Source organism: Camelina sativa, chromosome 9 (assembly GCF_000633955.1).
Source record: "Camelina sativa cultivar DH55 chromosome 9, Cs, whole genome shotgun sequence".
Taxonomy (NCBI): Eukaryota; Viridiplantae; Streptophyta; class Magnoliopsida; order Brassicales; family Brassicaceae; genus Camelina; species Camelina sativa.
The window spans coordinates 22855022-22869117 of NC_025693.1; the positions used below are offsets into that span (position 1 = coordinate 22855022).

At 37.0% G+C, this 14096-nt stretch overlaps 3 protein-coding genes, 1 long non-coding RNA gene and 1 other non-coding gene across 8 annotated transcripts; 2 read left to right on the plus strand and 3 right to left on the minus strand.

Moving 5' to 3' along the window:
* Positions 4081-4819, plus strand: LOC104711825. Its single transcript, XR_755393.1, has 2 exons — positions 4081-4218; positions 4355-4819. It is a non-coding gene; the product is annotated as an uncharacterized LOC104711825 (long non-coding RNA).
* On the minus strand, positions 4943-8210 carry LOC104711826 (cell division protein FtsZ homolog 2-2, chloroplastic). 2 transcript variants are annotated; one of them, XM_010428595.1, is made up of 8 exons: positions 7943-8210; positions 6790-7494; positions 6377-6676; positions 6207-6297; positions 5713-5837; positions 5519-5611; positions 5380-5445; positions 4943-5270 (listed from the first exon to the last, which is right to left on the minus strand). In XM_010428595.1, exons 2-8 carry the CDS (start codon positions 7417-7419, stop codon positions 5151-5153), a joined length of 1425 nt encoding a protein of 474 aa, XP_010426897.1. In that variant the 5' UTR covers positions 7420-7494; positions 7943-8210; the 3' UTR covers positions 4943-5150. The 2 variants fall into 2 exon arrangements, with proteins under 2 accessions (XP_010426897.1, XP_010426896.1); XM_010428594.1 differs by having other exon boundaries at positions 4943-5273; positions 7943-8209.
* Positions 8950-9942, minus strand: LOC104711827 (protein YIPF5 homolog). Its single transcript, XM_010428596.2, has one exon. The coding sequence runs from the start codon at positions 9876-9878 to the stop codon at positions 9108-9110; it is 771 nt and encodes a 256-aa protein (XP_010426898.1). The 5' UTR covers positions 9879-9942; the 3' UTR covers positions 8950-9107.
* TRNAD-GUC lies at positions 10133-10204 on the plus strand. The gene has a single exon. It is a non-coding gene; the product is annotated as a tRNA-Asp (tRNA).
* On the minus strand, positions 12189-13968 carry LOC104711828 (protein LITTLE ZIPPER 3-like). 3 transcript variants are annotated; one of them, XR_755394.2, is made up of 2 exons: positions 13678-13968; positions 12189-12799 (listed from the first exon to the last, which is right to left on the minus strand). XR_755394.2 is itself a non-coding variant. In XM_019230150.1 (2 exons), exons 1-2 carry the CDS (start codon positions 13888-13890, stop codon positions 12583-12585), a joined length of 243 nt encoding a protein of 80 aa, XP_019085695.1. In that variant the 5' UTR covers positions 13891-13964; the 3' UTR covers positions 12189-12582. The 3 variants fall into 3 exon arrangements, 1 of the variants encoding a protein (XP_019085695.1); XM_019230150.1 differs by having other exon boundaries at positions 13865-13964; XR_002033434.1 differs by lacking the exon at positions 13678-13968 and adding an exon at positions 13211-13668 and having other exon boundaries at positions 12553-12799.

The window sequence follows — 14096 nt, forward strand, 5'->3', positions numbered from 1 at the left end:
GAGGAAAGCTATTTGAAGCAGAAGGCAAAACTTCATTGGCTTAAGGTTGGTGACCAAAACAATAGAGTTTTTCATGCTTCAGCTACCATGAGGGAGTTCCAAAACAATATCAAGGAAATACAGTGTGATGATGGGACCATTGTCTCTACTCAAGACCAAATCAAAAGCAAGGCAGAGAGATATTTCAACGATTTCCTCACACAAATCCCTGCGGACTATGTTTGCTGGTCACGTGAGGAGCTGGAAAACATTTTAGAGCACAAGTGTACTGACAGCGATAAAAACTTGCTTATCCATGAGGTTACGAAGGAGGAGGTTCGTCGTGTTCTTTTTGCGATGCCAAACAATAAGTCTCCGGGTCCGGATGGTTACAACACTGAATTCTACAAGAAATCATGGTCTATTGTGGGTAATGATTTTCTGGTGGCCGTACAATCGTTTTTCAGAACCGGCTTTCTGCCGAAATGAGTAAATTCAACCATCTTAGCCCTGATCCCTAAGAAGAAGAAGGTTAGGGTGATGAAAGACTACCGCCCAATTTCCTGCTGCAATGTTTTGTATAAGGTGATCTCGAAGATACTAGCTAACCGGCTCAAGATTGTTCTTCCAAAGCTCATCTCCCCCAATCAATCAGCCTTTGTCAAAGACAGATTGCTAATGGAAAATGTTCTTCTCGCCACAGAACTAGTTAAAGACTACCACAAGGAAACCGTTACTCCTCGGTGTGCAATGCAGATTGACATCTCAAAAGCTTTCAACTCAGTTCAATGGAGTTTCCTTCTCACTACTTTGAGAGCACTTGGTTTTCTTGAACAATACGTGCAATGGATTCAAACTTGTATTACGACTGCATCATTTTCTGTACAAGTGAATGGTGAACTGGCGGGTTACTTTGGAAGCTTACGTGGCCTCCGGCAAGGCTGCTCCCTCAGTCCATACCTCTTCGTTATTTGTATGAATGTCCTTTCAAGAAAACTCGACATGGCGGCTCGAAACAGAGAATTTGGTTTTCACCCAAGATGTCACCAACTAAAGCTCACTCATTTATGCTTTGCAGACGATTTGATGGTCTTTGTAGAGAGAGACAAGACATCAATCACAGGTGCTTTGGGAGTTTTTGATGACTTCGCTGTGCACTCAGGCCTCCATATCAGTCTCGAAAAATCAACTATATTCATGGCAGGGATACCAGTAGATCAACGACAGGCTATTCTTCAACAATTCCCTTTTGCAACTGGTACTTTACCGGTGAGATATCTCGGTTTGCCTCTACTTCCAAAGCGAATGTCCTCTGCGGATTACTCACCTCTACTGGAGAAGATTCAACTGAAAATTGGCTCGTGGACAGCAAGGATGCTCTCCTTTGCTGGCAGACTGCAACTCCTTCGCTCAGTAATTTTCAGCATCACCAACTTTTGGATAGCCGCTTTTAGGCTTCCGAAAACTTGTATCCATGAGATAGATAAGCTCTGCTCTGCGTTTTTGTGGTCAGGGCCATCTTTAAACGCAAAGAAAACAAAGGTCGCCTGGACAGAGGTCTGCTTACCGACGAGTGAAGGGGGCTTAGGCTTACGGTCGCTTGAGGAAGCTTATAAAGTGAGTGTTTTGAAACTAATCTGGAGACTTCTATCTGCTAAAGGTTCTCTTTGGGTGGATTGGGTGAAGAGATATCTTTTCCGTAATGGCACTATATGGGCAGAGAAAGACAACACCAACAAGGGATCATGGATTTGGAGGAAGATCTTGAAATATCGGGAGATAGCAAAACCATTCCATCGGATTGTTGTTAAAAATGGTGAATCAACATCTTTTTGGTTCGATAATTGGTCTCCTTTGGGCTGTTTGTTGGACTTAATCGGTGAAAGAGGACCTATAGCTCTTGGTATACCGGAGTCAAGCACTCTAGCGGACGTCATGAATAAGACAAGAAGGAGACGACATCGACATCCTCTCTTCATATCCATTGAAGAGGAGATTACGAAACTTGTCTCCACTCGCTCACGAGAGGACGATGTGGCTTTATGGAAGGGGAGGAACGATAACTATCTAAAAGATTTCAGCACAAAGCACACCTGGTCAAACATTCGTATAGCACGTCCAACAATGATGGGCCACAAAGCTATCTGGTTCGCCAATGCCACCCCTAAGTACGCTTTTATTACATGGCTGTTGACAAAAAACAAATTGGCAACAGGGGACAGGATGATCCTATGGAACACAAATGCTGATCCAAGCTGTATCTTCTGTAACCATTCCATGGAGACTCGTGAGCATTTATTTTTTCAATGTCCCTTCTCACAGCAGGTGTGGGAGCAGCTGGTGAAAGGGCTGTTGCACAACAACTATACGGAAAACTGGCGAGATGTTCTGGCTCTACTCTCGGGGGATGCACTAGACGCAACGCGCAGGTTTCTCTTGGGATACGCCTTTCAAAACACCGTACACTCACTCTGGCAAGAACGCAACAACATGCGTCATGGAGAACCGCTGTCAACTATGGAAAAGCTGGTCAAGTATGTCGACAAGAATGTCCAAAATCGCATGAGCACCATGAGGGAGGGGGATGACTGTCGAATTCAAGTTTGGTTTGCAGCCAGATTACTTTCAAGATGAGATATTTTTGTTTTTCAGTCAAAACAGTTTTGCATTTAACTATGTAAACAAGTTTATTTTCTTTTGAATATAATTTAACATTAAATTCAAAAAAAATAAAAATAAAGACAATATGTAACCAAAATGAAAATCAAAGGGTTTGTAACCTTTCTATCTATATATTTATCCAATTGGAATCACTAGAAGGCAAACTCTTGAAACAAATGTAACAGAGACTGATATCTTATTATTAATTATAGAACTATTCGTAACACCTATTAGTCTATTAAATAACCACCAAGGCAATTTACTTACCCACACCAATCTAAAAGGAGGTTATCAATTCTAGAGGCGAGGATAGCGAGAGCGGCCTTTCTTCTTCAAGAACTGTGGGATCTTTATTCAACTGCCTTTAGGGAAAGATGAAGAAGGACGTCTTGTTTCCTGCTTAGCAAGGACTTCAAAAAGGACGTAATTTCATATAGAGTTTAGATATATGAAAGATCAAATAGTACTTGTAACATTTGCTGTAAGAAACGAGTATGTTGTGTGTCAAAACGAGTATGCTTTTAAAGACTTTTTACCTACAATATATGCGAACCTCTCGCCAAAAGTCTTGCATCCGTAATTTTTCAGATAGGTTCATAATATTGGAATTTTTAGTGAAGTCTTTTTTTATTTAATTCAGAAGATATTACATAGCTGATGTACCCAACCGTGTTGTTGTAGCTGCAACAAGTACAACCAACCTGAAACTAGAATACTAAATACCACATGCTCTTGCACTGTGGGTTTAGTACTCAAACCTGGAATCTAGTTCAATTCATACATAATAATTACATACATTCCCAGAAGTGAATTAACATATACTTGGAGAGCAACTAAAACGACATTCAAAGGGCTCATGAAATATACAGAGTATGTACAAGAACTTAATATCCATTTTATCCAATTGCAGTTATTACAAGTGTGACACAGACTGAGACACTGGAGTATGTCTGTACAAAAACATATGGTAGACTTTTAGTTGAAATTTTAAATTTATTAGTCAACAAAAATAATTATTTACAAAGGTAACACAACAAATAAGGGCAAAGGTTTTAAAATAAAAGTAAAAAACATAGCGCTAAGGAAAAAAAAAACACAAATACATCCTTGCAACTTGCAAGCTCCTTTTGGCCTTGTCCCCTTAAAGGTTCATGAAGTTAGTATTGAGTAGTCACATGTATAGTATAAAGTTTATAACCTACAAAATATCTGGAAGACTGGAACCTCCAAAAGTCTTTGCATCGATCCGAAATTACACAGCAAGGTTCATAAAATGGAACTTTAGTAAAGTGTTTATAACCTACTCTCTTTTTTTTCTACAAAACCGCGTCGTTTCCTATAGAAGATAACAAGTTGACGTAGTTTGACACTTCAAAGACTTAAATATCCACCATACGTTTGATTTTGTTTGCTTCCTAAACTCTCTCTATATATACATGTGTAAGTCGACAAGTGAGTGAGGAATACAAATGACAATGAAGAAAATAACACTAGCTTTTCTTCTTCTAACTCTACTTCATATATTTCTATGTCTATCTTTTCAGGTTTCTGTCACAGAGGCTCGATTCCGTCACCTAGGTCAGTCTCTTCTCGTTTCTCGATAATTTCTCTTGTCCCATTAAAATTTTGAGTAATCTATCTACTAATTACTACTAATTGAAAGAAAATATCTATTTAAATTATAACTTGTTGTCTTATATATGTGTGTTAAAAGGTGAGGAACGAATGGGCGCAAAGCCCTCCATACCATGTGGAGCTGCTCCTCTGGCAAGGCGTCATGCTGCGCTTACAGGGATATATAAATGGGCTTGTAAAAGAGTTCCAAGAAGACCTCCTCTCGTGTAGGTTCGCGATTAATATGAAATATCATAGTCACGTTCAACCCCCTCATCGACACCAGCCTTCCACTCGCAAGACACTTACCTTTCACTATGGTTTGCTAAGATTCAGCAATTCTAGCTCCATTTTTACCTTCCTCTTTTTCTTTGTTTTCTTTTTTTTTTACACCGTTTTTACCTTACTCCTCTCCTCTACTCTACTCTATTACTTAAAGTGCTCCATGTAAAATGGGTGTTTGTTCTCACCATCCTCTACCACTATAAATCTGTATTTGCTTGGATTATCATATTTGACTTTTGCACGAGTATTCTTGTTTGATATAATATGGTTTTCTCTTTAATTTCTCTGTTTATGTGAATCAAACATTCATAAATACATACACATGGAAGATCAAAATGAGGAAAAGAAAGAAAAAACACATCAAAGGGGTCATGAAATATGATGGATTATGTACAAAGCAAAGTAGACATTTGAAACTTTTATCCATTTATCCAATTGCAAATATACTACAAGGTTAAACTCTTGAAACAAGTGTGACAGAGACTGAGATATAGTACACATTATTGTTATTTTTATATAATCAACAATAAAAACATTTCTAACACCTATTAAAGAATCACCAGACAGGCAACTTACTAACCCACATTCGTATAAAGTGATCAAAAGTGGGTCTAGAGGCGAGGATAGCGAGAGCGACCTTTCTTTTTCAAGAACTCTGGGATCTCTATGGAACTACCTTCAGCGAAAGATGAAGGACGTCTTGTTACTCCCATTGATGCATCCGCTTGTGTCTTCTGTAATTTCAGAGTTAAGAAACATCACCATCGAATTCTTGTAAGATTTTGATGTAAGAATCAAGTACGTTGTGACTTGTGTGTCAAGAGGAAGACAAGTGAATACCTGAAGTGGCCTCCCTTCCCCTTCTTCTTGGCGTTTGAAGCCGGTTGCTATTAGAGTAATACTTATCTGACATCAAGAAAAAGTTTGGTATCTCAAAGGTTATAAGTTAGATCAAAATCCAAGAAAAAAGAATACTTACTTGACCACTATAGGATGGATCGACCACGGCACCAAATATAAGGTTGGCTGTTGGATCAACGAGGTCGTAAATCACTTCTGTAGCAGCATTTACCTGCAAATCGTTTCCCCAAGATTCAAAATAATCATCACAGTATTATAAATAACCAGTCTAGGACAAGAAATAGACTAAAAACGTAGAGAGGGAGAAAGAACCTCAAACAGTGTTAAGTCACTTCCACCGGTTATGTTCCAAACAATTCCAGTGGCTCTTTCAATGCCAATATCTAACAAAGGTGATTGTATCGCGTTTAATGCAGCATCTCTTGCTCGTGTCTTTCCTGCTCGAATAACAGTTTAGCATGAAAGAGTGAACATGATGATGCAACCAAAACATTGCACCGAAATAGTTCAAGTTTTAGGATTTCCCTGAATATATCACAATGCACATACGGTGTGGACTGTCATTAGGTAATTTTCAGTATACCAAACATTATTAGACTGGTTCCTTTGTCACGGTAAAAGCATACCAAATCTGTAGTCCAATTAATCTACTCAGCTACATTTATAGTACATATGGATATAGCGTCACCTATACTAGTCATGAGGTTCTTTAACCTGCCTTCTAACCAAAATTGCCCTTTGTTACTAAGTAACCCTGCAGGCTGCAGCAAATAGAGCTTCAATTCTAAAGACCACTCTACTCTTACCAGTTGCAGTTCCTATTCCCATCAATGAAGAACCTGCATTTGCCATTATAGCCCTCACATCAGCAAAATCCACATTGACCAATCCAGGAATCTGCAATGCAATGTCAGCTGTTAGACATTTTATACAAACAAGGATGCCAAAGGGAACAGATACTTTAAAAAAGCCATACCGTAATGATATCCGATATTCCACGGACTCCTTGACGAAGTATATCATCTGCCAGATTAAATGCTTCTGTAACTGGAGTAGACTGAGAAACTGCTGCGAGTAACTTGTCGTTTGGAATAACAATGAGAGTGTCAACATTCTCTCTGAGAGCTGCAATCCCTTCCTGAGCCTGGACTGCTCTTCTCCGTCCCTCAAAAGAGAAAGGCGTAGTGACAATACCAACCGTCAAGATACCCATAGCTTTTGCAACCCCTGCAATTATAGGAGCCCCGCCCGTGCCAGTTCCACCACCCATTCCAGCCTATCAAAATAACAAAAAAAAATTAGCTAGCTAAACCTCAAGCAGTGAACTTAAAGATCTGATCTTACAGTTCTACTATAACTAAGAAAAAAAAGTAAAAGTGATAGACATACAGTGACAAAAACCATATCCGAACCATAAAGAGCTTCTTCAATAGCTGTTTTGCTTTCAGTGGCAGCATTCATTCCAATCTCTGGATTCCCACCAGCACCTAAACCCCTAGTCAACTCTTTCCCAATCTGTAACCTATTGTCTGGGAAAACAGGAGACATTCTCATCGCTTGAATATCAGTATTCACAATCCAAAACTCAACGCCAACCATCTCACTCTCAATCATACGATTCACAGCGTTTGAACCACCACCTCCAACGCCTATAACTTTAATCCGTGCCTCATTGTAAGTGTTTGGAGGAGATAACTCATCAGAATCCTCAGTAATGGGTCCACTGGTAGTAGCTTCTTTTCTTGGATTGAGCATTGATATCTCAGGGTGGAGGTTCAAGAAAGAGTCTTGGCTTTGGAAATGGCTAGGACTATGAGAATTCAAAGAGTTCCTGATTGAAAAAGACTCTGATTTATGAGCAGCAGCAGCAACAACAACACGGTTTCTCTTACCTTCAGTCATTCTTAAGCAACCAGCTCCCCTGGTGCCTAGATGAGTATCCGGTAATACACTTTTTCTAAGAACAGTGAGAACCCGAGAATTCGGAGGAGTCAAGCAGGGAGAAACATAAGCTGCCATGTTGAGACCACAGAACCAACCAATCTTTTTTGTCTAAAACTCCAATAGAACGGCCGGTTTATGCTAAACACAGACCTGTTCAAGAGACAAAAAGTCAACATTTAAGTCATTAAAGTTAAGTGGTATTCGCATCCTACACTACTGTAATCGGAACCCAGTTGCATCTGGATCACGTTTATGGAGGCTAAGATACTTATCAATGAACAATTAGAGAGTAAGCGATTACAAAGATCAATGAAACGATTCGGTCATTCACAACCTTTTCATCGAGTTCAAAAGTGAAATCAGTAGCATCAACGCTTCAATTTTTAAAAGCATCCATTTTGAATCAGAAAGATAACAATTTTCGCGTAGTGGTATCACAAAATCACGAAATTGAAGATGGGAGAATTCCAGAAAATTGTAAGACAGTACACGAATACAAAAAGGCTAAGACATTTCGGTGATTTGGCAACACCAAATCCACCAGGGAAAAATTAAAAAAAAAATGCACATGTAACAATGTAAAAGAGAGAAAGGGAACCTTCGAGTAGTAGTAGCAGCAGCAGCATAAGAACTTTCAAAATCTGAATTTGGAGAGCTTACAAAGAAGAAAAAGTTGGAAACTACAATGGGAGGGTTTTTGGTGTTTTCTTGGCTTGGAATCTTCTTTCTCAATCACATAAATGGGATTACGAATTTTGATTTTTTGTTTTAGTTTTTTACGTCAATTGATTTTGCTCCTAATCTGTTTCAGTAATCCACAAATTCCATCTGGTTCAGTTGGCAAGTGAGGAAAACGTTGGCCGACCCCCGTGACCGTGAGGATGAAGACAAATGTTAAAAAGCAAGGTTTAAGAGATATGGATCTAGAATTCTCTCTTAAAGCCCATTTTATCTTTCCGGCCTTAATAAAGATTTTTGCATGACTAAATAAAAGTAATGTTGACAGACACATTCGATTGTTGTTAAACCTCTGCATATTTCTTTATGTTTACCGTAATTAAGTTCGATTCGAGTCAAATCAGAACTCATTACTGTTGTGTTCTCAACAACTTTAAAATTTATGTTGAAACAATCTAAGGAGTTCAGCCAAAGCTCTCTAATTACATCCTTTTCCTGTAGCATGCCAAATTTCACCTCCATACTTCACACCCTGAAACCTTAACATTCGAGCCAACACTTATCTTTCTCCAATTGCTCTAGAAATTGCGCTGATGATGAAAAGTTGATCTCTAATAGTTTCTCTCACCTATAGAACTATGTCAAACCAAACTACTCACACTTCCCTTTCACTTGTGTTATATCACCGTAGTTGAAGCAACCTAAGTGCTAAATGTATAATGAAAGACAATCTGACTTTCTTCTCTAAACCCAAATGGCCTTTATCAAACCAGAAGCTTTATACACTCTTCGGAAGATCTACACTAAAACTACATTAGTTTAACACATGTATGCTCATTCTTAGCATCACCATATCCAATTCAAAAGAACAATTCATTCATGGCAAGAAGCTGTCAAAGAGAACCACAAAAGGATGAACAGATCCGAGATTTCAACATTAACTTCCTCTATAGTTATAAAAAAAAACCTTTACAATGTCTCAAGCTATTTCACCACAAACACTTATAAGATTTCAACATTAATAAGCTACTCCGTAATGGCACCGGAAAGATGAACAAATCTATCAATATTCCGAAAACAACGAATCAAAAGATAACAAGAAGCGAAAACAAAGTATAGATCAAGAAACAGGCGTAAGAAATCAAACCACGGTGCTCTTCTCCTCCATCAGCAAGAGAAACCACCAGATTAGAGCAAGCCCTAGTAGCCCACAACACAAACGCCGCAGCGATCACAAACCTAACCGGACCTGCACCTTGTGGCACGAACAACGACACCGCAGACAACATCACAACGGGAAGCAGAGAGTAACCAACTAAGCTCGTACAAGTATGAAGATTAAGATTCCCATTTCTACCAGCAAGCATATTGAAGACAATGTACAAGAAGATAGAAGAAACAACAACCCAACCAAGTATAACACCAAACTGAATCTTCCCAGCTAGCAATTGAAATAGGCAAAGCGCAAGGTACAAGAAGATCGGACCAGAGAGATCTGAATCTTTATGAACAGTCTTATTAACCCGGAAAGGGTTAAGAATCGATCTAGTCTTCTTCCAGATTTGATCTGGATGAATACCGAGTTCGTCGAGTAGAGGCTCCTCATCTTCGAACGAAGCGTAACCGCCTCCTCCACCGAAAGATGAAGAAGAAGCGATCGTTCCACCGAATGGTCCAGCAGGCGCTGACGCGGCGGCGGATGCGGCGTCAAATGACATGAATGGGATTGAAGATGAAACGGAGGAAGGACGTCGTGGTTGGAAAGGAGGTGCGGGAGCTCGGCGTTGTTGGAAATTAGCTCCGGCCGTAGATCCGCCGGAGAAATCAACCGGTGGAATTGCGAACTCCTTTGTCATCGTCCTTTCCCAAAATTTCAGATCTCGAATTCGAATGTTAACTGTTTTTTCTCAATCGAATCGGTCGGAGAAATTGAAATTAATCGGATCCGACGAAACTATCCAAGTTACTAGTAATTTGGGCCTTAAAGGCTTTGTTATAGCCCATTAACTAATGGCTTGTCACAATAAGTGAATAACCCATGTATATTGCTATAACTACTGATTAATTAAGATTACGATTTAATTAATTATCTGATTATGCTAGCAACAAGGTCGTTGTAGTATAGTGGTAAGTATTCCCGCCTGTCACGCGGGTGACCCGGGTTCGATCCCCGGCAACGGCGATTTTTATTTTATTTTCAAACACCATTTTAGTTTTGAGTCATTTTAGAGAGTTTGTATAATCAATGCTCATATACATGTATTCAAAGTTGCCATTTTAGCGTATAAATGTATTCAAAGTTGCCACTTGCCAACAACAAAAGAAATCAAAGTAGTAATAATTTATTCTCTAATCTTTAAAGTATTGTGTAGTTTTGTTCTGTTTTTTGTTTTTATTTGTGTTGTCTTCAGAGTTGTTGTTTTACTCCGAAGAGCAAGGTTAGAGAGGAACACATGCAAAAATATCAAAGTAATAATTTCTTCTCTAATATTCAAAGTATGGTGTAGTTTTGTTCTGCTTTTGTTTTTATTTGTGTTGTCTTCAGAGTTGTAGTTTTACTCCCAAGAGCAAAGTTAGAGAAGAACACATGCAAAAATATAATTGCATTTGTTGAGGGTCAAAGATATTGTAGTATTGTACATCGTCATCGTAACTCTAAGCCTATAACATTATTGTCCGATATCATTACCTTATAGGTCTCTCTCAGTTCATACTAAAATAACATAGTGAGAACCATATAATAATGATTGTAGAAATTGAAAAAACCAGAGGTCCATAATTAATTCTGACGTCAGATGATGATGCCTTCCTTGCATGGTCTTCCAAAGAGATTTGGAGTAATCATAAAACGGACATCTCTAAAATTAAGATTTCAAAGTTGACTTCGAGTTTTGCCTTGTTCCTATGATTTATGATGATGATGATTCGAATTCATTTCAGCCAATGGTATCATGATGGTTCTTCTTGGCCTCGATTTTTTAATTTTCACTCAAACACTTGAGTTCGATGCGACATCTTTCTTGTTACATTTTCTCTAACACATCTTGAAGAACATACCAAACATTAGTAGCTAGTATTGTGATTTTATACACATAAACCAATTTTGCCATTAAAATAAAATGTCTTAGATTTAATAAACTGATGGTGAAATCTAGACTCAAACATCAAGGATACACTCCAAATTGGTATGTCAATAATTTAATCAAAGCCAATATAAAAAGTTTATGAAACCAATTATGCTAGTCCAAAATCGAAATACTAAGATGTCAAATGAAATGCAAAATACAAAAAATATATATATATATATATATAATCTGATATATTATTGAAGATGTGAAACGCTGTGACTTGATGTTTAAGGGAGTAGGAGTAGAAAAAACAGAAGTCAAATAAGATCAGAACTCGTAGTATTAAGTTTTTTTCAAACAAAAATGAATAGTCCTTTGACTAATAAAATTAGTAGGGAGGGTGATGACGTCACATAGAATCCGAATGAAAAGCCTCTTGTCTCATCTCTCTGCTGCACAGAGCCGCTTGAATCTCATGACACCTTTCACCTTGTGCTCTCTTTTTCTTTTCTTTCTCTAATAGTAAAACTAGTTTTAAATTAGTTTTTTACATATTAAACCTGATATGTGTAAAATTCTAGATGACTAGGTTTTGTTCTATATTTTTAGTTTTGAACCTAAATAAATAAACATAAAACTGGGCATTAACAAGTTTAGCTCAACTGCTTAGAGCTATACTAGTTTGATACTTACTCAGTATTATTGTTGTTGGAGATAAAAGATTTATGTATAGATATGTTACCAATAGTATGATATTATCAACAACTTATTTGAGCCATAATAATTAAAAATGTTCAGGTGCACATGGCATCATAATTAAATCATTTCAATTTAGGATGTTAGGATAAAACTTTCATCACGTGACTTGAACTTGCTACAACACACTGTAGTGTCTACATTATACTATTATTGAAAATTACGTAATCCTAATTAATATACATAAGTACAGTACAGTAGTGTTTGCTGAATTTGTATCAATTCAACTATTTTAGAGAGAATGGTCAAATTTTTTTTTTTTTTTGTGTAATGATATAGTTAAGATTTATTCTATCTTACTGAATATTGAATGCTTTTTCTAGGTTCAAGACTATACAAAAATTGAATAACTTGTCCCCAATACATATAACTGATTGATATGGACTTGACAATATTTGATAAAATAGAGAGCAAATGGTACAAATGTTAGTCCAAGAATCAACCATATCCTAAAGTCCCAAACCCCACACAATAAGATCTTTAATTAACATAGAAAATAGAAACAAAAGTAAAAAATATGACTGAGAAGACTAACAGAGAGACACTGTCTTCTTGTAATAAAACAGAATCTTTCCTTTCATAATAACTACTACTACAGTACTACTGGATACTAGTTATCTTCCTACATTACACCAAACAAAATAAAATAAAACCAAAAAAAAAAAAAGGCTGGGTCTTCTTTTTTTGTTCCTACGGATTCCAGATCTTTTTGCTCTAACGTCTTCTTGATTTGAAATCAAGATTGTCCAGAAGCAGAGCTTGATTTGTTGTCATTGTTTGATCCATTAGGGTTCTTAGTTTTGGAGAGTTTCTGTTTGAGCTGAAACAAAAGCTGTTGATTCTCTTGGTTTAGAAGCTCAGCTTTCTTCCTTAGCCTCTCGTTCTCTTTCATTATGTAACAGTTTTCTACATACAGCTTCGAGTTTAGCCTCTCCATTTTTTTTGCTTTCTTGCTACAAGAAAAAACAAAACACAATTATCATGAAAATTTGAAAGAAATAAAACAAAAGAGAAAAAGAGAGTAATGATATAATCAATAAAACCAAAGCTTGTGTTATGATGATTGTTCATGTTAAATCATTACAACACACATGGGTCGTGCAGCTTCACACGTCGGATGTGAATTACATTAGGAGAAAATTATTTGTCGCATTTATTTCGTTTTCATCCTAATAATGTGAATTTTTTCTTTTCTATTCCTTCTTTTTATGAATTCAATGATCAAAGATAGAAGAACATGATTATAAATTTGTATGGAGGATAAAAAAGATAAAGCTACGAAAGAAAAAAATAATTGAAGTAAAGAGATAAAAATAAAAACAAAGTAATCATGATGATATGCAGTAATTATAAATGTTTTTAACCTCTATGGACAGAGAAGAGTAATGATTATATTTGAAACGCGAGAAAAAAACAGAGTAAGCAACAAAACAAAGATGATGATCGTAGAGATACAAACTAATTTATATAAGAGAAAAAAAATCAAACAATTTTTTTTTTCTTTCGGTTGCCTCTATCTCAAAGGAAAGGATAAAGATTAAAACTTTCCATCATTGAGGAAAAAATTAAAAGATAAAAAAAGTTTTGCTATAAAAAAGAAAATAATGAGTTTGTCTTCACGTTAGTTTTACGTGTGACGTTACTACATATACAGCTATTATCTTAATGTATGAACACAAAAGCAATAGTAAAGCACGAGAACGAAACAAACAGAGGATTTTGATAAGAACCCAACTTGTGGTACACGAGTTTTGGGTGTGAGAACTCACGTAAAGCTTCTAGAAACAAACTACGAGTAAGAGAGAGGAGAAGGAAAAAGAAAAGGTTATACCTTTTGGGAAGGAGTGTTTAGAAGCAGAGTTAACGAAGAAGAAGGAGAGAGAGAGAGAGACGCTACGTTGTGTGTAAGTGTGGAAGGTAGAGGGACAAAGAGAACAAAGTGAGACACTGTCTGTTATATAGATCCCCAAAAGCTAAAGAGAGAGAGAGAGAGAGAGAGAAAGAGGGAGAGAAAGAACCTTCTCTCTCCTGACACAACAATCATGCATTGTGTTGTGTTTATGCATATATGGCGGCCGCGAGAAGAGAGATAGAGAGAGAGAGAAGAGATTTGTTGCATATTGCGTCATGTGAATGATGATGATTTATTAAAGAGAAAGAAGTTAAAGAGAGAAAAAAAAAAAAAAAAAAAAAAAAAAAAAAAAAAAAAAAAAAAAAAAAAAAAAAAAAAAAAAAAAAAAAAAAAAAAAA